Source organism: Chelon labrosus, assembly GCF_963514085.1.
Source record: "Chelon labrosus genome assembly, chromosome: 2".
Lineage (NCBI taxonomy): Eukaryota > Metazoa > Chordata > Actinopteri > Mugiliformes > Mugilidae > Chelon > Chelon labrosus.
In genome coordinates, this window is record NC_140338.1 from 32769452 (window position 1) to 32797189 (window position 27738).

The window sequence follows — 27738 nt, forward strand, 5'->3', positions numbered from 1 at the left end:
TTGAGAAAACAGTATGTATACAGTCCTGTAAGCATGGAGGAAAACCAGCAGCAGTGCCGAAATAAGGTGATGCTGCACTGAGCAGATGCATTAACGTGCAAGGAAATTATAGTAATTATCATTTTCGTACACTCCATTGAAAAAAGTCGTAGTGTAGAAAAACGGAACTACTCTATTCCCTCACAATACGGCCACGTTACAATAAAGGCAAGAACTTGCTAATGATGGATCATTACAATGTTTTTCTTTGTAAGTTGTACTATGGAAGACTTGCTACAGAACATTTCAGCAGCGCTCAGATGCACTGCATTGTCTGCAGCCGACGCAAAGTGCCGCGCAAGACAGCGCAGCCGCAGCAGAACAGGCGCAGACAGCTACAGCAGCAGCAGCCATGGCAGACGAAAAGCCCAAGGTGAGGAGCGGACTTTGTCTGGTGGTTTGGGGTTTTTTTTTTTTGTTTTTTTTTTGGTGTGTGTCCTCGTCGTCTGCGTGGTAATTGTAGAGTGTGTACAGTGGACGGCAGTCTGTGGGACCTGTTGGTCAGCGGCCGTGTAAACCAGAAAACGCTTCAGCCCAAACCCAGGGTAACGTTAGCGCGTTAGCTACGAAGCTAGGTATTAGCATAATGAGCTAACGTGCTAAATCCCCGGCGGAATGAAAGAAATAATATTATCTGTCCGTTTTACATGCTCTCAGTCGCCACTCCCCAAACGTTACCACCAGTATTAATGGCTCGAGTTGATATTAGTGAAGCGATGAAGTTATTGTATATCCAGGGAACTTTAGCAAGTATCAAAGAAAAGTGAGTTAACGGTTAGAGCCCGCAGTGTGCAAAGGGTCGGCCCAAAATGAATTGTTTGAGTTTAAATTCTTAGTTGTAAATTAATTCCATGTGAACTAGTTTCGTTGTGTTAATCACCAGCTCAAGGCAAGCGTATCTGGATGTGGAGGATTGTTGATGGTGAACATTTCCAACTTGGCTAGGCCTCTGGGCATCGATGTTCTGCTCGTAGGCCATTGTCGGTTTGCTTGTTTAATGCTAATGCTAACGTTGTTGAAGTTGTAATCTCGCTCCGTTCTTCGTTCAGTATCCTGACCAATCCTCCGATCAGTCAGACAGGTGTTTCCGTGGTTTAAAACGCAATTTCGAATTTGAATCATAACATTTGACTGTAGTCGCAGATGTAAATATCATATGCGGACTTAAATTGTGTATGGCTCCGAGGTAGCGGATGTGGAGTTTCTTTTAATCCTTTCTTTTTAAAGCGATTTGACTCCCTGTTGAACTTGTTGCTGTCCTTTCAGGAGGGAGTGAAGACGGAGAACAACGAGCACATCAACCTGAAGGTGGCAGGGCAGGATGGCTCAGTGGTGCAGTTCAAGATAAAAAGGCACACTCCTCTCAGCAAACTGATGAAAGCTTATTGTGAACGGCAGGTGAGGCAGCTACACTACTTTAGTGCTTCTCAGAATAAGTCTCCGTTGCATTTCCTCATTACCCTCGACATCACAGACTAAGGAAGTATGACAAATATGTGGCTTGTAAAACTGTTTACATTTACGGTCTATTCCTTAAACCCGGGATTACATCATTGCCCATGAAGGTGATTTGAAGTTTTAAACCTAATTCCTCTGTCTGTCTACACAGGGACTGTCAATGAGGCAAATACGGTTTCGATTCGATGGTCAGCCCATCAATGAAACAGACACACCTTCGCAGGTAAGACCACAACATATTTTCCAGTCTACAATTGTTTGTGTGTAGCTGTGGGAAACTGTATACATTCATCCTACTATTCTTCAACCAGTAAACATATCATATGTAATATATTTCAGTATCATTTAGTAACAAAGTTAGCAGGTGTGTGCTATTTTACATTACCTGGCTCTTCATACCTTTACTAAGACCTTGTAATTTCCCTTGCATTCCTATTGGAAGTTACATTAACTTGCCTCGATGCATACTTTGTAGCCTGAAATTATTCAGACTTACATGGTTTAGTTGCTCTGTGTAACCCTGTAGTGACCGTGAAGCTTCTTATCAAGGTAAGATTAAGTTGTACCTTTGTTGGTCCTCTGTCAGATTGAGGGGGTAGATATGATGGACAGCTTTAGAAAAAGAAGACGGAGGAAAACACAACAATTTGCAAATATACATTTGTTAAGAAAATAACAGTAACGATTAGAATAACAAACTATGTGTACACTAGAGGTATATTAATACGCAGTTTTATATGTACATGTGCAAGCAAGTTTAGATCGAGTGGGAACATGCTCTTGTGTTGTAGTGCGTTTTATTGTTTACAGACAAAGCACAGAATTACCAGCACTGAGGAGCTGTGAACAGATTGAAACTCATGTTGCAGCTGCAGCATCCCTTTATGTACATAGAGCAGGTATTATTCATGTTAGAAAAGGTCTTGTTTACTTTCATGTGGAAAGTCAATGACCGTCTGAAACTCTGGTAGACAATAGGCGAGGATGAGGCAAAGCAATATGGTGATAACCACGGTAGTGTTAGGGCTGGGTTTACAAAACTGATTTTCTGATTCAAATTGATCTTTGTGAAAACCACTATCTATTCATATAAACCTTGGATTGATTTGTTTGTAAAATATATGCCATTACCTACATTCCAATTACACTACATCTTGTTAGAAATCTTGCTGCCGTCTCGCAAGATGGGTTTCGTTTGGCTAGTCTTGCAAGATTGTGTAACGAGATTGATCCACGTGACGGAAGCTACAGATCTTGAGAACATCGTCAGGCTTGAAAGCCAATGTGTGGCAGCGTTTTAAAAATAGATAAGAGCTGGTCAAAAGAAAAGCCATATACAAGACGTGAAAACTAGAGATAAAATACTGTGGATTTACCACAAATCTCCAAAACCAATGGCAGCATTATTTTGTGAATTCTCTTTCATCTTGAAAGATCTCTAAATTAATAAATAGAGATGAGCTGGATTAGAATCAAATCAATTCTGGAAATCTGTGACGATTCCCAGCCCTAGTTAGTGCGGGCAGATGATATCTATGGAGGTCAGCATTCATCCAGTGCATGTCTATACCTGAATGACTTGCTTACATCTTTTATGTTGCAAACCACTACTAAAATTTCAACGTTTGTTTTTACAGCTAGAAATGGAGGACGAAGACACAATTGATGTGTTCCAACAGCAAACCGGAGGATCCCTCTTTCTTTAAAGACTATTTCCTATGAACGTCCCTACCTCCCCTTTTCGCCCCCTGAAGATCTTTGTTATGCACAGTCTTCACATGCTCATGACCAGTGTTAATACCATCCAGTGGGAAACTTATACAAAATGCTCAAATGCAGCAGGACAGTTGGTGTAGAGTTTTGTCACTCTCTCATATTCATATGTTAACGTGTGTGAACTGCGCAGTGTAGACAACTTGTGAGCTGCAGTGAGTCTAATGTGCCGAAGAAATTAAAAGCGTGACATAATGATAAGTTGTTGCTTTTTTCTCAAGACTTTTCTAAAAACAAATCCTAGACCTTGTTTTTGTTTTTATACTTATGTCATTGATGGTTTGATTCAAATAGAATTTTGTCATTGTTAAGTAAGCCTGTGTTTGAAATTCACTGACATCTGTTGTTATTATGAAAATGTATTGGAATAAACTGAGTCTTCTTTTTTTTACACATTTTGTTTTGTCTTTTTTATTTTTTTATGCATCATAACACACCCCTATCTGAACTTTTCCGCCACCATGTCTGGAGGTTTGAGATTCCACTGATCTTTCTGAGATGCTAGGCTGCATTTGTAAGGCTGTATCTTTGTACAGTCAGTAAACAGGGCCTGCTTCCAGTCTACAAAAGCAGCCCGGACGTCCCGGATGTCTTCAGAATTATTACTGTTCACCCTGCAGTTGGCCAAGCTGTAGCTTTACAAGCCGTATGTCATCAATTTTGCCTTTTATTGACACCAAAAGAATTTGGCCTCAAACTGCATTCAGTAAAGATTTAGTTTTCACATTTACTATCTGTGACAGCATGTCAGTGTATTGACCCAGTGTATTGACCCAGCAGAATAAGTCCGTACCCTAACAGCAGAGAAGCACGAGAAGTGACGAGTTATATCAGTAAATAAGTATTTTCCCTACAGGAACCATGTGCATCACTCCACCCAGTGCCCAAATTTGGCAGTTTCCAGGTGACAAATGCACCACGTATTCGTGAATTTATGTGGTTGGTCTGAGCAGCGTGAAAACAGTCCCAAAACTTAGTGTGCGTGTGCAGCCTGATCGGTCTGCGTCATAGACTGTGAATAAAGATTAGATTTCTATACAGTTTATGTATGTCACATAGTGATGCTGAAAAACTAGTTCATGCATTTGTGTCTTTCATGCTGGATTACTGTAATTCATTACTGTCTGGCTGTCCAAGCTCATTAAATAGACTCCAATTGATTCAAAATGCCGCAGCAAGAGCATTGACAGGAATTAGCAAAAGAGAATTACGTACAAGGCCCTTAAAGGCCTAGCTCCATTGTATCTTAAAGACCTCATTGTACCATATCATCCCAACAGATCACTTCAGTCTCAAAGTGCAGGCCTACTTGTGGTTCCTAGAATTTAAAAAAGTAGAATGAGAGGCAGAGCTTTCAGCTATCAGGCTCCTCTCCTGTGGAACCAGCTCCCAGTTTGGGTTCGGGGGGCAGACACCCTCTCTACCTAATTAGGGCTGTACTGAACCATCCCTTTGTTATGCTGCAATACACCTAGCCTGCTGCCGGACAATGCACTGAAGCACATGTTGTGTCTTCTACTCTCTTTTCTCTCGCTCCAGGGTTCTGTCCTCTCCTTTCTTTTCTCTGGCACCGAGGTCCCCTAATTTCTTATGATATGAAATATGATGAGCTGGGTTCTGCTCAAGTTTTCGTTCCTGTTAAAAGGGAGTTTTTTCTTGCCACCATTGTCTTCAGGCTTGCTCTGGCCGGGTTTCAGACCGGAATTTGTAGACAATGAGACAATGTGTATTGTTATTAACACAATATAAATAAAATTTTATTTAATTGACATCTGTAAGCAAGGGAAGCCTTTTGAAGTAAAAAATAATGGGCTTTGTGAAGTCACATTTGTGAATTTGCAATGATAAATGTCCATAAAATAAAATTTGTTCAGACTGCTATATGTACATTTGTGACATTATTTTGCACATGTTTAAACTGCTTGGATCATGGAACACGCATTTATGACCATTTTAAGACTATTTTCACTCCATGCATCTGGGCCAGGATGACTTGCTATCATTGAGCAGTGAAGAACACAAGTCGTTCTACAAAAGATTGGTTAAAGAAGAACAAAGTGAATGTTTTCAAGTCAAAGTCCTGACCTTAATCCAATAGAAATGTTGTGGAAGGATCTGAAGCAAGCAGTTCATGTGAGGAAACCAACCAACATCTCAGAACTGAAGTGGTTCTGTTCTGAGGAATTGGCTAAAATTCCTCCTGGCTGCTGTAGACGACTGATTAGAAGTTATTGGAGACATTTAGTTGCTGCACAAGGGGGTCACACCAGATACTGAAAACAAGGATTCGCTTACTTTTGCACCTCAGAAATCTGTACATATAATTCATTTTCCTGATTTAACAAACGCAAAAGCACAATATTTTTGTTTCATTTGTTTGTTTGGGTTCTCTTTGTCTACTTTGAGCACTTGTGTGAGTCCACTGTGGTTTTGATTTTTTTTTCATGCAGAAATATAGTAAATTGTGAGAGGTGCAAATAATTACGAGTGGCTTATATATGGCTGTATCTTCACCATCTATTTGGGACCTAAATAAGTCGTAGCCTGGGGCTAGGTACAAGACGGTGAAAGAGGCATTTGTTGACTATGCTACTGATGTTTAACGTCTAACCGTATTTGCTTGTCATGTAAATAAGTTGTCCAATCATATGCTTGGTTAATGTCGCAGGATCCAATCATAAAAGGAACTGTACTCTTGTGGGTGGTACTTAGACTGCCGTCTTATTCCGCATCGCTGTAAATTGCAACCGAATGAGCAATGGAAAACCGGAAGTGCGGAGAGTTTGCCTTCATATTATAAGCCAACATGTTACCTTTGTTCAAGTATGAATTCTTTAAAAATATATATATCTTAACTGAAAACTCGGTATTATTATTCTAACCTATTTATATACATGTTGTTATTACTTGGCATGATCATACAGTCGAAACATTACGTGGTATTGTATTTTATTTAGAAAATTCCACCGGAAGTTATATATCATCTTCTGGTTAATTTGACACTGGTCCACTCAGACAGGAGGCAGGTTGATTAGACCACCAGCTAGAACAGACAATGATGAGGTGGTAAAGTACTGCTTATGAAAGTGTAATTCGCGTGTATCCAGAGAGATTTATATATACTGTACGACATATTGTGGAAAATGACGACTACAACGACATTTCAAGGGATGGAGCCCGGTGCAAAAAACAGTTCCAGGTAAAAGGCGTCGTTTGGTACTCGTTAGCATCCATGAGGCCAGTAAGTCCAGCATCTTCTGACTTCTGACAAAACCAAGGCTACACATCTTAACGAAAATTATAAGTCAGTTTCCTCTGACCTTTTCGTGCAAGTGTTACTTAAGTGTTACCGCTTTGAAATGGTCTGAAACTGAACATAGGGCTACGAAAGCAGGACACCGCTCGTTACCACACCTTCTTGTTTTGTCCGTAAATATGGACCATTCCCATTTTAACGTTAGCCTGCTATCTAGCAAGCTAGCATGCATGGTACCCTCCCTTTTGTGGAGGAGCTCCTCAGCTAGTACACACTAGGCGGCTTAGTGATGGTACCTCCAGAGGCCTTTTGTAGTTCCGCATTGGTTTCTCGTGTTTATTCTCCGCAAAATGGGAGAAGACATCGCATCTGTCACTCCGGTTGGGTGGAGCCCTCGTAAATTCACATCAGCTGTCGATATGATCCTAAGTCTTCCTCTGGCATTTCTTTCACATGGCCTGCGAGGCCCACGGTACAGCTGGCCACACCTGACATTACCCGAGCTACATTTGTACTGTATTCCGTTTATTTTATCATCGTCATTTAGGGAGATGTATTTGATATCTGAAGCATTCTGCTGCTACCTCAGACATAATAAGACCAGAATAATGCAAGTTGAAAATTCACAATGTTTAAATGAACGAGTTTTCAGTAAGTTATATGGTAATTATGGTGGAATCATATGTCATATATGATGAATGATGAAATTTACCACAGCGTGTATACACTGTCACGTGTTAGCTCCTGGAGAAAAAAAAAAAAAGACACTTGAATGGATGAATTTACTATGTATGCAGTTCAATAAATAACTCAAAGGATGTTGAAGTTTAAAATAGTACAGTCTAATACACCCGCCCTGTAACGGATTCCACCTTTCTGGGTGTGATTTTGTTGATGAGAGTCAACATTGCTTTTGAACTCTACTTGCAGGTAGTGTTTCATCTACCTCTGTTGATTTGACAAAATATTAGAAACACATGCAATAATAACAGAATAACAAATACAGTTGCAGGCATTATCATTTTACAACTTCAATTGTACACAGCATTCATAAGGAATTAAAATACTGTGGGATTTGTGCATGATATGGCGTTTTACCTCTGCTTGCAATTTAACCACTTAGATAAGTGAAATAAATGTGTCTGATAAAACATCATTAGATTATCTCCAAAGGCTCTGAAAAAATCCAAAGTATCATTAATTCATATTGTATATATTAAATGAATAGGTATTATCCAGCATGTCCGTGAAGGTTCCCAGTCATCCAGGTCATGGTCTATCCAAAGAAGCGTTTAAAAAACGCTTTTCAAACTTTTTTGGATGTATTATCCAGCTTTTAGTAATACTGTTATCCGTATCTTTTTAGGGTTTTGCGCCCTCCCGGTGGTGGCTCCAACATTTCACTTGGTGCAGATGAGGAGAAACCTCCTGTTCGGAAAAACAAGATGGCCTCCAGTGTTTTTGCTGAGCCAGAGGACCCCTATGCTAATCGAAGGAACAACCCGCCAGGTAGAGTTTACCTCACCTCCAAACATTTGTTGCTTTAGTGTTACTGCTTAAAGGTTGCTTTGTCGTGTCTCTCTGATCTGAGAACTTAAGATTTAAGCTGCTCCAGCTTCTTGTTATCTTGTTGCCACAGGATTTATTCAAAAATTTGAAAAGTAAGTTTCATAGACGAATATCAAGTTAGCCTGTAACATGTCAATCCCAACTCAAGATGGCCTCGTATGACATTTTTTCAGTGGTGGGCTTTCCATTTTCTCTCTAGATGTTGAATGATACACAGCAGAATGTCCAAAAAAGAAGAAATTAAACATGAATGGAAGGAAATGGGATACTTGGCAGGCATATTTTATTTAGATTAGATAGAAACTGGTGTATGCACACATCAAAAAATAATTTAAGATAAGATCATTTGCTACAAAACATGTCTGTTGGACAGAGATGTTGCTGCCTATCCTAGTTGCAGATGAGGCTGTCTGGCATATAGAATGTCCAGCTCTATGTATTTGTAACAAGCGATAACCGCCAGCTTTCCAAGCTGACAGGCCAGCTTTCCAACCTTGGAATTATTCCAGGCTGTAATGACTTTGTAAACTTTACCACTGTACTCTAATATCTACAGGGCTCAGGGTCTGTAGTGAACTCATTTTAATGTCTAATTTATTAGAGGTCTGTATCATTTTGGGAAACTGGGGAAAGAGCTCAATTTTAGTAGGATCTTCAATCTCCTTAGATGTTTTCTCTTCTTGATGCATGCCAAGTATGTGACCCTTCTCAAACAGACTATCATCTTTTCCATGACCACAGGATGTGTCTTTCGACATGGTTGTTTAAGAAATGAAAAGCTGCTCATTCCATCAGTTGGGGTTAAATAACTTGTTGCCAGCTGAAAAATGATAGGAGGCTCATACCTATTTGCTTAGTTAAATCCAGGTGGCAACTTTCTTTGGCCAGGCGGTGTATCTCTCCAAGGCAGTTTTTATCATCCACATAGCCTGTATAAGGAAGAATGAGGAAGTAGTCATTTAAGTCATTGATCCATGTGGGGGTAAGGCAAACTGTTTCCAGAATGTTCCTTGGCACAGTGCAGTGTATTACCTCCTAATCTAACACACACTGATTAACACATATACAGTATCGTTAAAAGAATCTGCATAGCCACTGACTTAATGCATATTGAGGAAATTTTCATCTGCCATTTCCTTCTTTCTTTTCTTACTTCTCACATTATGAGGTAGAAAGGAACTTTAAGCTTGAACAGTATTTAGTTTTATTCCAGTCATTCTCACTTCCTAGTTTCACTTTTGGTGTTGTTGTCTATTGAGAGACATGCGCCACAAGTCCTGACATATTTTGGATGTTACTTTGACATGTACCACCCACTTAGACCAGACCAGCCACCCCCACCCCATAGCTATGACACTCCTTGATGGTAGCAGCCATCCCCAGCAGGATGCAGCCTGACACAGACACACACACAAAAACGTTTTAGGATCAACTCAAAAAACATGAAGAACAGCACAAGGTGTTGACCTGGCCTCCAAATTCACTAGATCCCAAACTGATCAAGTATCTGTGGGATGATCCACAGAGGCCCCTCCCCTCAACCCATAGGACCCAAAGGCCCCCACTAACAACATTCTGTTGCCAGACACCACAGGACACCCTCAGAAGGCCCATGTCCATTCTCTGATGAGTCACAACTGTTTTGGAGACACAAGGAAGACTTACACAATATTAGGAATGTTATTAAATGATAAGATGAATTACTACTGACAAAAGCAGCCCAGAGTCAGTCTTGATTTGTGTGTGTGTGTGGGTGTGGGTGTGTGTTTACATATGTATGGCTAAGAGCAAAACACTGGCCTATTCTGACTTGTCAGTAGTAAATCATCTTAACATCACTTAATAACATTGTTGGTTCTCCTTCTCTCCCACACACAACTATAACATCTGTTCCTGGCCATCTGTTGTGTAGTCAACAACCGGAAATGTTCTTTGTATCACATCAGTAATGTCTGAGTAATCTGTGATGAAAGCGTCTAGCAGACTCTCTGTGACATATCCTACAGCAGGGCCATTCAATTAATTGGGAATAGGGGCCAGCTCATGAAACTGAGGCAAACTAAGGGGCCAGAGAATAAAAGTAATCACGGTAACAAATAAAGAAATTACAACAACATACTGAAGGAATCAATGTATTATATTTTGTAAATGGAGAACAACATATGCACAAAGGGTTGCCAACTCCCTGAAAAATAAATAAGGGACACCTCATTGGCAGGGCCAGCTGACCTGATTGCCTTCACCCTTCCCAGCGTGGTGAATTTTTTTTTAGCTTTTTTGTGTATGAAACGATTTTTGAACTATTTCACTCGAACGTGAATTGAATTAGATTCATATTTTTGAGTGATATGAACACGTTCAAAACCAATTATTATTCAACAATTTATATTTAATACAAAATAACAAAATGAACAGAAAACTGTCCTGCTTAACTTAAAACTGTATGAATTAATATAAAACAATAGAAAGCAGAGCATTCCTCTTGTAAAAGTCCAATAAGAAAAGTTCAAACAGAAAGTGCGAGTAAATATTGTTTGCTTTGTTGTCTTCCGGTATCTTCTTCGCAAACAACAGTCACAGAGCAGGAGACGGCCTGGGAATAAGTTTACCGTAAATGTTCATATAAAGCGCCCTGTTGTTCATTCATTCCATTGACATTTTACACACTATTTTTGATTCTCACTGTAATATGGGACAAAGTGCGTCCTGTTTCAGCTCAATACGGGACATACTTTTGTTTGTAAATATGGAACAATTCTGTTTTCCAAGGGACGGTTGGCAGCCCTCTTGATGTGGACAACTACTGAACTCATTTTTTTTGACAGTAAAAAGAGATATTTTGTCTTGATAGCCAACCTTTGTGCTTGAAAGAAATAAGTCAGAGCGGTCAGAGCTAGTCGCATATACAGTCAGCGCTCCGAGCGTTGCACTCCAGCGCGAATGGCTAACGGCGACTTTGATTGGTCATGTGCGGTCCCTCAAAATATAGGTCCGACAAACATGTGCATACCATCTCCTACTGCACGAGAGAATATACAATTAGCCGTAGTCATGCGCTGTATTAGACTAGCCATATGTAATAACTACACTACACTGTAAGGGCCGGTACAAAATTCCTCAGGGGCCGGACCCGGCCCGGGGGGGGGGGCGCCAATTGAATAGCCCGGTCCTACAGTGTCACTTTCCAGAAAAAGTTCTCAAGTCATTCCTGCAACATAACCTGCCTCTCTACTACTTTTCTGTATGCTCATTAGGCTCTAAATATGTACACACTTTGTTGGAACCTTTTCATAAAGAAAGAAAAACCCACTGGGGTCACCGAAATAACTTGAAACTGACAAAAGTAATAATGAATAAAAAAAATACTGTTAATTTACTTATGAAAATCAGACATTGCTTTTGAATCATTGTTCAATAGAATAATTTAAATAAATAAATAAATAAAAAACTAATGAAACTGCCCTGGACAAAAATGATAGGGCCCCTAGAAAAGATTGAAAATATGTACCACACTGAACATGAAACACAGAATGCTAAGGAAAGAGTCGTCAGGAGATTTGAGAGAAAATATAGACAAGCATGATAAAGGTAAAGGCTACGAGACCATCTCCAACCAGCTAGATGTTCCTGTGACTGCAGCTCCACATATTATTCAGAAGTTTAAGGTCCACGAGACTGTAGCCAACCTCCTGGACGTGGCTGCAATAGGAAATTGAATCTGTGCAGTGTACAGTGCAATCTCAAGACTATCAAGGCATTCTGGAGCGTAATGTGCTGCTCACTGTCAGAAAGCTTGGTCTCAGTCGCAGGTCATTGGTTCTCCAAAGGGGTAATGACCGAAAACACACAGCTAAAAGCACACAAGAATGGCAAAGAACTAAACATCGGCCTCTTCTGAAGAGGCCTTCCACGATCCATCTGTGGATAGAGCTCAAACATACAGTCTGGACTAGAAGGCACCCTCCAAACCTGAGACAGCTGGAGCAGTTTGCTCATGAGGAGTGGACTAAAATTATCTGACAACAGGTCCAGAAGTCTCATTGAGAGTTACAGAAATGGCTTGATTGCAGTGATTGCCTCAACAGGTTGTGCAACAAAATATTACCACAATTTGACTGGGGCCTTTCTGTGTGGAGTGTGCATGTTCTCCCTGTGTCTGCGTGGGCTCTCTCCAAGACATGCCAGTTAGGTTCATTGGTGGTTCTAAATTGGCTGTAGGTGTGAGTGTGAATGGTTGTCTGTCTCTCTGTGTTAGCCCTGTGATAGACTGGAAATCAGTCCAGGGTGCACACCGCCTCTCACCTCAACATGTTGGTGGTGCACTTTGCCCTGGGTTCTTTCCCCCATCAGTCATGATACAGATACTTGCTTTCTGTGTGTGTCCCACTCACAGGACGATTGATAGAATTTGTGAGTATTTTGTCTGAAAAGAGACGCCTTATACAATAGACAATGTGATCGTGACAATAAATAAATAATGATATTTGATAAAGACTCTGAAACAACCCACTGCTCCCAGGGGTTTCCCTGCCTACACAGCAGGACATGAATGCATATCTTTATTAAAAATGAACATCACTGTGAACAGAGCTGTTGTGCGAAAGAGCAAGTGAAACTTCCAAAATTTCCTAAAAGCGAATAGAAAACTAGATGGGGAGAGACTGATGTAATTTCATAGTTCATAAGGTCAGGTCATTTCGCCAGCAGACTGCAGCTGTCGGTGTTGTTCGCCTTGTGTGAAGCTTCAATTCGGGTTGCATCACACACTTCAGTAGAAACTTCTCTAATCTATACAGCATATTTATTAGATTACTGCATCGGGTCAACACACCAACCTGCTATAAATCTGATGATCCACACTCTGCTCTACTTAGGCAGCAATAATACACCTGCAAACTGGTTTGACTACTGCCCATGAATTAAAAGAAGAAGAAACTGCAGCAGAAGAATAAATACTTCCTGTAACTTTGTAACCAAACCGCCTTAGACACTCTTGTCTGTCCGTCATTACACAGATTCATTTGTCTTTATTTCTGCGTGTCCATAAGGTCAAAAAAAATGCAGCTGTCATGGTTGTTCCCCTCATGGAATTGTAATTTCCCCCGTTACCTTTCAATTCCTGCATTATGTATTAGGTGTGCAACTACTTGTTGATGCCATCGGCGATGATGACTACATAAATACATTGGTTTGTGTAGAATACATTGATGCGTCACATTATTTATGTCCATCCTCAATAAGTGACTTCTGCTGCTAAGAATGAGAAATAACAGGAAAAGCCCAAACCTGAACGTCAGAAGCATGGAAACTCTTTAAACTGAGACCCAACATGTTGCACTCTTAGTAAAGATAAAACCACCTGCCACTATTGCCACGGCTGCTTAAGAGCTGTTATTTGCATAGTTAATGATTTTACAACTTTTAGCAATATTGCATAGGCCCAATAAATCCTGGACTTTGTCTTCAAAATTGACTTTGGCTTTTTATTCATTAATACACAGGATTAGATGTTACAATCCCTTGTGCCAAAATCCCAGGCAAAACACATTTAGAGGCCCTGTCCAACTAAACTAACTAACTAAATTAATGTGTTTGAACTGTCACCATGTCACTAAAGGTTCCTCTTGTGCTGAAAAATACCAACCTCAATAGACTTTTGTAAAAAAAAAAAAATACTGAAGTGGGATTTGCAACCTGTGTTATTTGTACATTTGCACAGTTTTCTGACAGCTTACATTTTCTGAAATATCCCTTTGCCTGATTGGAGGTTTCAGATAATGCTGATTACTGATGTATATTTGACATTCTATTTCAGCTGCCACTTTTGATCTGCCTCTGTGTCAGACATGGTAATAGTGTCACAGGGTGTCTTATTTTTAATCTTCTAACAGATTATGTTTCCTTTCTCTTCCAGGTGGGAAGCCCACAGGTGTGCTGTGTGGTGAGCCATCAGCCCCCCTGAGAAGAGGAGGAAACCACACCACCAATCACTCTGGAGACGACCCCACCACAGTAAGTCCATGTCTCAGATCATGAGATCATAAGATAGAAATGAACTGAAAGTTGAGGCCGGACAAACATAGAGGGAACTTGACCTATTCTCAAAATCTCACAGTGTGTGTGTCAATAACAAGGAAGTGAGAGATTAACAAATATCATTTAAGTAGTAAATACCCCTTTCCTAAATTTGTAAAGGTTGTTGAATACTAATCAGTTCTCTTCTGCTTATTTCTAGGATGGAGAAAGTATTGTGCGTGATCATGGTAAGCATCTGTTTGTACTTAATGCGTCATAGCTCATGGAATTTCCCTATATTCTACCCAAAGTCGGTTTTAATGTAATGTACCCAACACCTGAGCTGAAAAGGAGGAAATAAAACAAATTCTAGATAGAGAATGAAATCATATCTATGTATTTATATATATCTACACATTTTAAAAGCGTGGGTTTGATTTCTACTAACAGCTCATTCAATAAAAATGGGATGTGGGAGTCCATGTACAATCCGTGTACCATATGAGAAGAACAACACAGGAGAGAAATAAAAACTTATGTGAGCTGTAGCTGATACGCCTGGTGCAGCTGAAGTGGTTATTCAGTAACTATTCCTTTGCGATAATGTGTGTTGTAATAAGAGTCATTAGACTGAACTGGCAAGATTCCAACGGTTGTGTCTCCTGACTAAATTGTATACACTGTGTACCTGTTTATATTTCATCATTTTTTCCACATCTGTGTTCAGAAAATAGTGCTGCTGAACTGGAAGCAGTTCCAGAGCAGGAACTGCAGGCCGAGGAACCCCCTGCAGGAGTACCATCTGGTCGCCGAAATCCTCCAGGGGGCAAATCTAGCCTCATCCTAGGCTGAGTGCCACTCTACCACCCCTGCTTACCTCCACTCGTCGAACTCATCTTTTTTTTTCCAAACAAGAAACCCCATTCGTCTGTACTGCATTAATCCTCTGATGTCCAGCAGACACCAGTCTCCTCCACATCCCCAAGTGCATTGTTTTGATACCTCTTTTTTGAAAACTGTTTTGTACTGTTTTTATTGTTTGTTTATTTTGACAGAAGCACTTTATGTATTTCTATGTAAATGGTTCAAAGTCGACATTTGCCCCTGAAATGCATCAGACGTGCCATGAAGGGTACAAGGTTCACATTTCTCATATCAAACAATGGTAAAATTCCCCTAACTTTATGGCAACAGCACAAGGCTGTAGAGGATTACACAAGCAGTTTGGAGAATACAAGCAAAGAAAACCTTTGTGCTGTCTTTATTTTGGGCCCATCTTGCATGCACGTCCGGTCTTTAACGTATGAATGTGACAAGAAACATAACTGTGAATTTATTTTGACTTGTTTTTTTTTTTTTTGTTTGTTTGATTATTTTTTTTTTTTGTGGACTGATTATTGTACTGTTGTTGCATGAAGTCTTTCTACTGATTATGGTATTATCCATATAGGAGCCAAATAGGATCCATATAAACTACTGTAATTGTGATCTGAGAGATGCAGACATTTGTATTTAGATGAGCACTGTAGGTCCCATGTCCAGTAACAAATTTGGAAACAAGCCTTTTTTTTATATTGTAGTCACTAACCTTAGGTTATTGTAACCCTAGTGCCAGTTTTGAGTGCCCCATGTTTTTATAGGTGAAATTTACTCTAAAGTGCACCTCTTCGTGTGTTAGGGTACAACATCAAACAAGGTTGGGTTTCCCGACTTCATCCAACCAATGTCACAACGACCAATAAGTGAAAAGCTGTTGGTCATGACGCATGAGTGATGAGTCATGAGTGTTTCTGGTAAACCCATCCTAGATTTGACAAGTGACCTTAAGACAGCTCAGCCTTTTTCACTGTTTCCCTGATACGTTTACGAGTCTCACTGCAAATCTAGAACAATCCTTTTGTACATTTCATGTAACATTGTTCAAACCAAAACAACTTCCTGCTTCTGTTCTGTTCAGTCACGTGTGACTGCTACGTCCACAAGTTGTCACGCAAGAAAATCCACATTTTAGGTACATGATATGTCTTTCCTGTGGTGTTTTGTTTTTATTTATTTTTATTTTAAAATGTTATTTTATTTTTATTTAACGTGTGTAATGATGCCAGACGTGTCTGTCAGCATCATGTACCAATTCCTGTTGCTGGATGTAAGTCACTGCAGAAATTTGAATTCAAGAAATGGCACAAGTGGAAATTAACATTAAAATCAATTTTGACCATGCATTTTATTTGCTGTGTGTAGTATCAGTCTGAATGGTTATCAGTCATTTCATGGGATTTTTTTATTTTTTTTCTTAAAATCCTTAGGTTCACAAGATTTCAAAGTTCAAAAGGCCACTTGATTTGACTTACTGTCTTTGAATCTGTTTTTATTTAAATGATTGTTCTGGTTAGGTCCATATGCTGTATGTTTGGATAAAAAAAATGTATTTAAGCTAGTTTATCAAAAATTATTCAAGTTTTACATGATTTTGTAAGAAAAGTGTCTCAGCTTAAATTTGATGGTAAGTGAATCCAAATTGGAGGAAAGGTGTAGGAAGTGTGACCACCTGTTTAATGGACAGGTATGTGATAATTATTATTTATTCATCTGTTAAGGAGATGAAAAGGCCGGAGGGCTGGGAAGTGTTGCATTACTCCTGAAAACTGCTGCTGTCTGTGAACCCACAGCTTGTTTTCAAAGGAGCTCTCAACTTGAAGTGAAACAGACCGTGGTTAGTTTGCACAAACAAAATAAATTCACTTGGGGGGTGGGGAGATAACATGAGGACAGCTAAAAACAAAACAAAAAACGACACACTGATGAATTTGACAACAAAAAAGGCCTGCATGTACACACAAAAGACAAGGATGATTACAGGATCCTTTCCATGGTTGAGAAATCTCCATTCATTTCATGCGGCCAAATGAAGAACACTCTTCGGGAGGCAGACCATTACCCAGGTCTACCATGAAGACAAGACTTCACAGGAACAAATGAAGAGGGTTTAGCACATGCTGCAAACCATCCATACGCCTCAAGAATAGAATTATATATCATGTTCAAGCTGGAATTTTAGACTTATTTTAAACTTATACACTGACAGCATATTTGGAGATGATCTCATAATTATAAACGGGTCACGTTAGTATGAACATCATAGCTGGCAGACTTGGGCAGAAATAAAATGTCAGTCATCCCTTTGCTACTTGAGCTGAATGCAGATGAAACTGAGGGGTTGGTGGTGGATTTTCGCAGCCACAGACACATAGCACACATACTGGTGATCATCCAGAGAATAGCATTGAGACAATGGACTCTTACAGGCATCCAAATAAAAGTACACCAAAGTAAACACAGAGTCAACACAGCAGCAAGAAAAGCAGCTGGTGTAGTAGCTGCAGAGAGTGTTGAGGACTGCAGGAAAGATTATTTACATCTCACTTCCTCCCATCCAGGACACTTTGCAAAATCAGAAACACAATGTGCAATATGTTTACTAAGTGCAATACACCAGTATATTTTTGTACACAGACACGTGTTAATAATTATTATTTCTTTATTTTTGTTTTCCAATCAGTGTATAGCTGCTGTTGGGAGCCAGCTTGATTTCACTGCTGGTTTACAGCTTTGAATAAGCCACACTGAAAGTACAGCCCAGGTTGTTGGTGATTTACATCGTTTGGCCAATCATGCATCTTTCTACTCATAACGAAAGTGAAAGCAAGCATATTACCAAAGGCAGAGGGGTCCAAGCGACACATCCACATAATCCCACCGAGAGGAGCGTGTTAAGGTGAGTTAATGGGGTCATATCGATGACTAAATGTAATGTCATGTAAACATAGGCTGTTACGTTGAAGGCTATAGATAGACTACCAGTTGCGACATACATACGCACCGTACAAGATACGTACAAGATACGAACATTAAGGTTAGAAACAGTTCGTTGTTTTAATCTATTTAACTCACTTATTTAATAGTGTCTGTTTAGTGGTGTATTCATTATTTATGTGTTTAATATTGATCACACTGAATTGCGTAAATGAAACAAGTCGCTGCCGTCTACAAGGAAATAACAGTCAGCAGCTCGACACAGCAGAGAGAGAACAGGCGGTCGTAAATCTCCTGCATTCCTTCTCCATACGCTCCAGTTTCACTTGAACGGCACATTTAGACGCTTCTCATTCAGTTGAAATGGTGGGCAATTTGTTTTTTGTTTGTTAAAAGCTAGACGTATTTCCTTACAGCGCAGCAGCGCACAGCGTCGACAGGCAGTAAAACGAGGTCATAGTCTTCCGCGTAATCTCAAAGCGAAAACATGCGTTAGTTGGATTGAGCTCATATGTAATATATATGAATAAAAAGCCTGTTTTCATGAACATCTATTATTACCCGCTGAAAATTTGACATCCAAATTCTAAGTTTGCGTTCAAGTTCAAATTTTCCACACTTCCTGGATTAACATTCAAATTCTACTTTGAATGTTAGATCCAGGAAGTGTAATGCAGAGTACTGATAAGGTGTATACTGCAGTAGATAATTTAGTAGTGTGGCAAGTAATAAAACACTACTATCCTGCACAACTACACTGTTGATGCATTTTTATTTTAGATTGTAAAAAAATCTCAATAAATACTGCACATGTTTAGCCTCGATACTTCATTTGACAGCCATATTACTTTTACCTATACCCTCAAGCATGAAATAAAAGGGTCCAGGGTTTTTGGACAGGGTTGAATATAAAAATAGAGTTAGGGTTTAAACATCTTCTTGTTATTCATCAGAAAAGAATGGTCGTTTCCTCCAGGGCCACGTCATGCATCTTCTCACAAAAAGGAAAGACACTGAGAAAAAAAAAAAAGCTTTGTCTCGTGGGATACTACTGACATGTAAACAATGTTGCTACAGTAATAAGACTTTCATCCGGTGTTGTCCCAGTTGATGTTTGAGAGGATGTGCTATGGACGTGGATAGATCCCGGTGGGGTGAACTGGTGTGGGGATTGCAGATGCTGATTCTGGCATCCAACACCACGCAGCTGCCGTGGTGAAATGATTCCACTGGGAATGCATTTGAGAACAGAAGATTCTTATATTGTGCTTGTACATCTAATTGTCCAGACTGCCGCTTGTGTCATGTTTGTCCAGTTTAGTCATTTAGGAAATTGTTTGGGGTAAGTGGTCTGTCCCTGACCTTTTGTGCTGGCATAATTGTTTCAGCTGCTTAACAGCTGTTTTGATTTGAGACTGCTGAGGAAAGCCGTGTCACAGATGACGCACACATTCATGGGATAGTGGGCCAGCTCTGATTAAAAATGTGTTTTGACTGCAGTTATGCTGTGCTGTGAACATTGTTGAGGTTCAGGATGAAGAAATATTGTCAAAATGAAATAAAAGTGGGCAAACCTATAACACGAGCTAAACAAGAATAATGTTAGTGGCATGAGCAGCGTGTTATGCTTAAACTGACTTAAACCTTCTTTTGTCCTGGCAGCCATTGTCCATTTAGACTCAGTAAGATCTTTTTAAATATTGATGTGCGTTTATTGATGAACACTTGTACTATGATTATACGATTGCTGCTAGCTGAAAAAAAAAATGTTTGCCCTCTAGTGTAATAAGGGTATCCTTGATATCGGATCCCAGAAAACAAGGACACATGAGGACAGAAAGATAAGGAACTAAAAACAAATCCAGTCAGGCTTTGAAGAAAAACTCAAGCCGGAGAACTCGCTCTGAATTAAATGGCCTTGTTTTTATATAGCGCTTTTCTACCTATTACTCAAAGCGCTTTATAGTCACAGACACATCTACCCATTCGCTCACACAAGCACACACTCATTCACACACCATTCCCATGCACTGGGAGCAACTGGGGGTTCAGTGTCCCAACACTTTACAATCTGAAAGTGAAGAAGAAAGATAAACAACGGACATGGGCAGGGATGCATTAGAGATGTTAAGAGAGGATATTGCTTCATTCTTGGCAAGGTTTACATGCATACTCTGCAGCACTGGACTTTCCCTTTCAGTATGACGGCTTTTAGTCCAGAGCAAACAATGAGAATAGAAATAGGGGGTCAAACTGGCCAAACAGGTTTCTGTTAGTCCTGGATTTAAGTTACACTGATATACACTGATAGCCCTGCGTTAGACTGGCGACCTGTCCAGGGTGTACCCTGCCTCTCGCCCGATGACAGCTGGGAGACCCTCATAGAGCACAAGCAGTTACAGAAGATGAATGAATGATATTTCCAACACATGAAACAATGGGAAAACCTATAGAAGCTTAGTTGCTATGCTTGCTTCAAAGATTGACCAGGAGAGCAGTAATACGATCAGTGGTCTAGCCATCAGCCCATCAGGGCAGCAGCATGGCAAAGTAGTTCAAGTCAGAACAATTTTTTATTTTTTTTTTTGTGAATGTTCTGTCCTCATATTTGTTCCCTTTAAAGTAAACACACCCACACACACACGTAAACACACAGAAAGGGGCTTTTTCTTGTCCCAAAAAAAGAACTGAAAATGGATGTTTCTTGGAGCAAAGTGCATCTTACAGCTTTACATGACAGAATTTTTCCTGAACAACTATTTTTGGTAGTATCTGTTCCGTTTTACTGGCTTGTTTAGGGTGATCAGATTCAGCCTTTAGCAGCACACAAAAGATACTGTTTAAACAGTTTAATGCAAGAAAGCAAAATCTTGTTCGTTGATCAGTTACAGCTGTACGAACTAAATGGTCCTAAAATGGTTTATGCCAGTGTAAACACTGAACCAGGCTGTTCTCATCAGTCACAAAAAAGCCATTTGAATCTCACCCTGATCACCCTTTCTTTTTTTCTTTTCTGTCTGTCAGCTAGGTGATTGATCTCTCCCCTTTTTGTGCCAAATCAGTCATGCCTGCAAGGAGTTTCACCCAGCAGGCATGAAAAGAAAAAAAAAATAGAAACTGATTTTAAGTTTGCTTAAGACTGTAATTAAACCTGTTAATTAGACCATGCTGAAACGGTATAGTTGCTCTAAAAGATTTGAAAGTTGAAAGAAAGAGTTTTCACATGGTTAAAGTTAGCCATTATAATTTTGGTTCTGGACAAAGTCGCTGGTCCCGTTCCCATGAAAAGGAATGCTTTCAAAAAGGGAAAGAAGAAGAGGAATGTTTGCCGGGAAGAGAAATCTTCCTGTGTCGGTCTTTCAGCCTTTTATTGCACTCACGCCACATGAACACAAATTCAAGACTCTTTTTGTAAACAACTCTTAAAAGCCTTTTCAACCAGACATGCAGCTAATGAGAATCATTTCTCAGTACTCCAGCCATAGTACAGATAAGTTATAAATTATGAATCCTCAGTAGACGCTAACATAAAAATATTCATGCATATTTGTGCATGAATCGACCACTGGGTTTCCCCTAGTTTAGTTAATGATAACCAGTTATATTGCTGTGTTTGGTGAAGGTGACCTGACTGGTCTTATTTCTATGATACTTTAATAGATTCATCCCTATCCCATCAGATGTTCCAGTGAAGTGTACTCCGGCTGAGCTCCTCCTGTGTGGTGCTTTCTGTGGGTTACAAAACTACCAAAAGTGTTCTTGGTACACCTGAGTGTCCTTTGCACCTTAATTCACAGAGATACATCCATGTGAATTAAAGCGGCTGCATGTGATTGTTACATCTGACCTGAACGGCAAATAAAAATCTTCACTCCAAATGTCGTTTTAGGTAATGAAGCATGGCCTCCAGTGGTGCCATCGCCTTGATTTTCAGTGTCATCTTCATCACTGCAGGAAACGCAAAGAATTGTAAGCTCTTTTCATACGCAGACAATATCTAGTATCTATAGCTGCTTGTTAATCACATAAGTTTCCATTTATGTTTTTTCATCTTCACAGCTTTCGTTGAGGTGAAATGCAATGCTGAAAATGTGGGACAGCATGGCCAAGAGTCACTGTTGAACTGTGCTGTCCAAACCGCACCTGAGGTAGTAGATGCACAAATCCGAGCGGTTGTGTGGAAGAAGGATGGAAGGAAGGAGCCTGTGCTTTTTTATTATCAAGGGGAGATGACTCTGACTCCAGGCTATAAATTTGCGGATCCTTCCTGGAAGGACACAAAGAACATATCCCTGCTCATAACCAACACTGTGGTGGCAGACAAAGGCAATTATTCTTGCGCAGTGGTCACAGACAGTGGGGATAACAAGAACGTCACCAGCCTCAAAGTCAAAGGTGAAACTCAAACACTTTTACAACTATTTGGCAAGCAGGATCAGTACTTTATTTACCAAACGAAAATGTTGTTTATACCCTTATTATGGAAAGGATAATACTTATATGCAACAATTTACATAAAAGTAAAATATTCAATTCTTCTTCTTGAAACGTTATCATATCAAAGCTCACAGTAGGGCAATACAAATTAGTCAAAACACCTACTGCCTAATGTGTGTGCCTCCATTTTAAAGTTTTACACCTAGTGAGAACATTTAGCAAGAGAGGAAGCAGAGTGTTTGAGCACCCTTTCCCATTTTAGGGGCACACAATACAATAACTCCTCTCACTTTTTAGAATGATGTAATGTAGATACATTGTCAGAATTCTGTGTATAACTGGCTTCTCTAGAGATCATGGGACTTTCCTGGCCAATCAGATTGGTATTCCCCTTAAGCGTGTATACTTTCAGTTTCATTCTGACACATGCAGATTCGCTTCCTTAGAGAAAACATTTGGCTGGCTGTTGGATATGGTTAACAAGATAATATGTTATATGTACCACATCATTTGATGTACCACATCATCACATTTTGCATTGCTAAGTGATATTGTTTGCTTTCCATTTTGTTCTTGCAGCCAAATACAGCAAACCCAAACTCAGCTTCATCTCTGACAAACTCACCCCAAAGGCAGTGACCTGTGAAACTGAAGGTGGCTATCCACAAGCTGAGATTCGCTGGTTTGACGAAGGCTGGTTTGAGTGGACAAAAAGCTCAGAAATGGAGGTGATAAAGACCAACAATGATTTGTATCAACTCAAAAGCAAGCTGCCCTTGCTGAATGGACCCAGTTTCTCCAAGCTTACCTGCGTCGTGTTCAATTCCAGTGGAGGCAAAGAGGAGGAGACCACGTACATACCATCTGATTTTGATAGTATGTTACTGAGCACCACACTTAATACTTTGTAGGCCCATCAGTACTTGCCTGCTCCTCAGAATCGCATGCCGTCCTGTAATTCAGTCACCACACTTAAGTACACACACCTTGAAAATGTTTTTGTTGGCAGCATGGGAAGACGTAGGTGGCTGAATTTTTCAACAGACGCCAAGAGCACAGGAGCGGTTAGGTATTAAAAAAAAAAAAAGTTCAACTACAACAGGACAGAAAAAAATACATGTTGATAAAGCGTGTTTTTGTGTTATCCATAACACAAGTATTGGTGCTGTTGCTGTTTTTTGTGTAGACTTCACTAAATGGACAAGCTGGGACGTGTCTTTGTCCTAAAAACTTTAAACATTCTCTGAGATAAAACACCAGCATGCATGATGATAAGATCCAAATAAGACTGAGCAATGTGTCTCGTGTTCAGGAACTTTCTTAAATACAATTCATTTTCCTTGATGGAAAGGAAAAAAAAAACATTAACAGGTTATTTTTTGCTTCTATGTGAGCCGTTATCTAAGTTATCTAAATTCTCGGAACTACCAGATCAGTATCTGTTAATGTCTGTCACGTTGTAACAACAACAGTGACAGTGTGGTACTCAGTCAGCAAGGGAGGGATTATAACTTAGAGCTACTGTCCACACTGTGCAGACCCCCCTGTGGAAGTTAAAGTTATTACACAGGTGCCTTTGCTGCTAGTACATGTTTGCCTCGCTGAATGAAACAGATCATCCACTCTTTTGGGTCATGATTTGAATATGTTTTTTTTTTTTTTTATTTATTTACTCAGTGTGGGGCAACGAACGAGAACCAGAACCAGAACCGAACGGGACCTCCAAAATAGTGGCTCCTATAGTGGTCATTGGATCGTTGCTGGTTGGATTGCTGATGGTGCTGCTCTGGAAAAAACGGTCTCGACGTGAGTATGCTCTCATATTCTTTTTCTTTAGTTACTGTCGTATATGAAGTAAAACAAGTGATACACAACAGAACAACAGCAATATAAATCTTTTGGGAGTATGGTGCGGGGTCTTAAAATGCTACTTGAATAGTAATGTCCCCAAATGTAGTATACGATTGCATCACTTGCTTCCTGTAAACAATAAAGTGCTAAACAGAAAAACCGACCAACAGGTGAGGGGTGATGCAAATAAAAAAGTGGAAAAACCTGATGAACAACTGGCTAGCAGCCAAGTTATTCAGTATGGGAAAGTACAATGCTTTGTTTTCTTGTCATTCAGGATTGAGCAGCTTAGTGTCGGCTGTTTTTTCAGTGGCCTAGACAGATGGTCATATTTATTTTCATACCCTTATTCATTCAGAGACAATGTTCTCCAAAATGTCTGATAAATGTTAAGTAGCAGATATCTGCAGTGAGTGTGGGCTCACTGTCGTGTCTTTTCTTTTTGTTTGTTTGTTTACAGAGACACGAAGGCCCTCAGCAGCACCCCTTATGGGTTAGTCCATCTTTGGACACACTTTTACAGCTGTGATAGTTCTTTTCTACCTAAAACTTGTCTACTTGTCTTCAGCTGCATGATGCAGAGACCTAATCTCACTCCAATTTAGTTGCTCATCACTGTCTAAGAATCTCTACTGTTCTTGCACTAACTGGGAAACTGAACTGAATTTCTTCTCCTGGGAAGTACAGTGATATACCACACTATGTTTCGTGGTTAACTGTGAGCATTCAAAACTTAACCTTAAATGACTTACTTCTCCTGAAAACTTATTGCCGGTGGTTTATCTGTGCTCGCATGTCATGAACTTGCTGACAGTATGGTGATGGTTTCACATTCTACCGTTGTAATGCGCAGACAAAACTTATATGGCGTTTCCATTTGTTCCAAAAGGTCCTTACGAGCATGGAGCGTGCCCCCATGAAGACTGTAGGCAAGGTATGTACTGTATGTCTAAATCTGTCTGACTTTGTTTCATTACAGTTACTATGTGCCCTCTGTAATGCTCTATAATCTTTCACCCGTAGCTGAAAAGATGATGGACAAAGAATGCACAGACAGCCCGGCCTAAGGTAATTATAATTATTCAAACTACTGAAAAGACTAGTTTCACCTCCTTTTTGTAATGTGTGCACTGCTAGTCAGATATCAGTAAATAGACAAGACTAAAAAACATAAAATAAAAGCTCTTTCTCACACGTGCTCTCTCTGCAGGAGACATGGCATGCCACAAAAATAAACCAATTCACTGGCAACCTCCAACCTTCAACAGTTCCACTCCTCTCACTGTGATTTTCCTATTGCTAACAGCTTTGTATACCTAGGAATAACTTGTATTATTGTGATTCATCAGAAGAACTATAAGCTGTCCACTCTTTATAGCATGACTAAACACTCTTCCAGTCTAAAAAAGATGTGGCCTGAGTTTGAATTAAGTGGAATCATAGGAAAATGATCAGGCTCAGGGAAATCGAGCAGCAACATCAGACATACATCCATCTGAGGGAAATAAAGAAAGTGGTTTTAGGATGGTTGTTGGAGCGTGTGTTTTCATGTAGGTTTGTCTTTGCTCTGCCCACGCAGCAACTGTAGCTAATGCCGACTTGGCAGTTCCTCTTCTCGTGTTACTCAGTTATAAAGATTAGAGATCATGAATCATATTGTTGGTATAGTGGGAAGTTGTCATGTACACTATAGGTTTGTGTGTGTGTCTTGCAATCAAATGCAACTGAGGCCAGTATGTTGATTTTAAGATTTTTTTACAGTTTATTTTTCACTTTTATTGTGGCTCAGTCATTTTTCCAGCTTTTGTCAAGATGCTCACAGACAAGGATGATAAAGCAAATACAGTCAAAAAACCAAATGCATGTCCTCTTAAGTTGTAAAAGTTGACTGTCCTGAACCGCCTGTGGCCAGGCTCCTTTCCTTCCCGCTATAACATGGACATAGGTTCATTCTGGTTAACACTGAGGTTATTCAAACAGGATTAAGAATTGCGGAGGGGGTTCATTTATAATAAACCACATGTTTGTGTTTCAAGGATGAGGGAATATGTCATCCAGTGCAATGAAAAATACTGAACTCTATGCTATATTAAGACAACGCCATGTTTTAGTTGTAATTGGACAACAGTTTAATCAGCATATTAAAATAGAGGCATCCCACCTAAAGATCATCTCAAGTAACTTCAAAAATGATTTATCCTTTTATGGATGTATTATAGCTTTGAGGAAAACAGGAAGATGCAAATTCAGATTTCTAGTCACTAAATAAATAATGAGATGTCTGAGTACACTACATATTTGGTTTGGATTAATTAATTTATCAGAGCTCTTGTCATTTATGTTGGTTTTGCTCTTACTAGCTAACGTTAAATAGCATATGAGGGATTTTTACCCATGTCGTGTCTGATAGCTGACCACACTTTTTTGTTTCTGCTTTTGTGTGATGAATGAAACTGTGTGCTTATGTAACTTTTGGCAGTCACACTGCAACTTTATTGCCAAATCAACATTTAATCATGCCCCCTCAGGCAGGTGCCATCTCCTCTCTGGGAACTTGATTGTTATTCTGTCAGAAATTAAACAGGTCACGGAAAAACAACTCTATTATCCAGGTCTGTCACTTGTTGTGATTACGAGTGATCTGAGTTCTTTACTGACCTGATTGAGGAAAAGCAACACCAGGGTAACTGTTAACAGTTTTGAGCTTTAAGTAATAAATCTGTGAAATGTTCTTGCCTCAAATCATGTGTTGCGTAAATGTGAACGTGACTTGGGACAGCTCTGTTTAATTGCTGTGTATTTGTTTTTCTGTGTGGTTCATTTGCACTGTATACACTGTGATTTATGGTGTTAAGCTATGATTAAAATGTTTTTAACGAAAAAAAAAGAGAATGTGTGAATGATTTCCATGTATGATAATGTCATTTCAGTTTTACATGAGATACAGACAAACAATTTCCAAGGTAAATGTTCTAACTGTTTACAGCTTCATTTTCCTTGGTTACATGTGATAATTGCTGCAAAGGCCTATCAACATATCTGGAGTCTGGATGTTATGACCCTGTGTCTAACTGCTTCAGTTGGTGGCTGTTTTAAAGACGTTTGACCACGAGCTGGTTTCTGTTTTCTTCTTCATCATCATAACACCATTTGGCCTTGTTTAACATCCTGCTGATCCAGTGATTCAGATCTTTCTTTCTCTTTCTCTTCTTAGTTCACTCTCTCTTTCCATGAAACTGTCTCATGTGTGCATAAAGCCATGAACAGTAAGTGTCCAGTGGTTAGCGATGCTTTGTTCAAACCTGCAGTTTGATTTTCTTTTATAGCTTGAATCTGGTTTCAGTGGCCCTGTCTGCTATTTAGGTTGATTAGTAAAAATAATTATCACAGGATATATTAATGCATTACATGAGGTATTGATCCAGTTATGTGAGGATGTGTTGACTATTTTTTACTGTAGGCGATACCCTCACTATGGAAAAGTACCACATACTATTAAAAAAAAAAAAACGATCCCTTTGAGAGTT

The 27738-nt window shown here is 39.7% G+C and overlaps 3 protein-coding genes across 4 annotated transcripts; all 3 read left to right on the forward strand.

The window, feature by feature from the left end:
- The first annotated feature begins 295 nt into the window (after positions 1-295).
- Positions 296-3663, forward strand: sumo2a (small ubiquitin like modifier 2a). Its single transcript, XM_084566935.1, has 4 exons — positions 296-412; positions 1306-1437; positions 1649-1720; positions 3135-3663. The coding sequence occupies exons 1-4, from the start codon at positions 392-394 to the stop codon at positions 3201-3203; spliced, it is 294 nt and encodes a 97-aa protein (XP_084423061.1). The 5' UTR covers positions 296-391; the 3' UTR covers positions 3204-3663.
- A 2664-nt stretch (positions 3664-6327) lies between these two features.
- On the forward strand, positions 6328-16348 carry jpt1a (Jupiter microtubule associated homolog 1a). Its single transcript, XM_084562119.1, has 5 exons — positions 6328-6469; positions 7893-8035; positions 14010-14107; positions 14331-14358; positions 14838-16348. Exons 1-5 carry the CDS (start codon positions 6414-6416, stop codon positions 14960-14962), a joined length of 450 nt encoding a protein of 149 aa, XP_084418245.1. The 5' UTR covers positions 6328-6413; the 3' UTR covers positions 14963-16348.
- Positions 16349-17193: 845 nt separating this feature from the next.
- Positions 17194-27103, forward strand: LOC311504006 (T-lymphocyte activation antigen CD80). 2 transcript variants are annotated; one of them, XM_084566946.1, is made up of 9 exons: positions 17199-17885; positions 21813-21892; positions 21983-22318; positions 22940-23236; positions 24038-24166; positions 24672-24704; positions 25101-25145; positions 25235-25279; positions 25422-27103. In XM_084566946.1, exons 2-8 carry the CDS (start codon positions 21823-21825, stop codon positions 25276-25278), a joined length of 954 nt encoding a protein of 317 aa, XP_084423072.1. In that variant the 5' UTR covers positions 17199-17885; positions 21813-21822; the 3' UTR covers position 25279; positions 25422-27103. The 2 variants fall into 2 exon arrangements, with proteins under 2 accessions (XP_084423073.1, XP_084423072.1); XM_084566947.1 differs by lacking the exon at positions 24672-24704 and having other exon boundaries at positions 17194-17885.
- Positions 27104-27738: the final 635 nt, after the last annotated feature.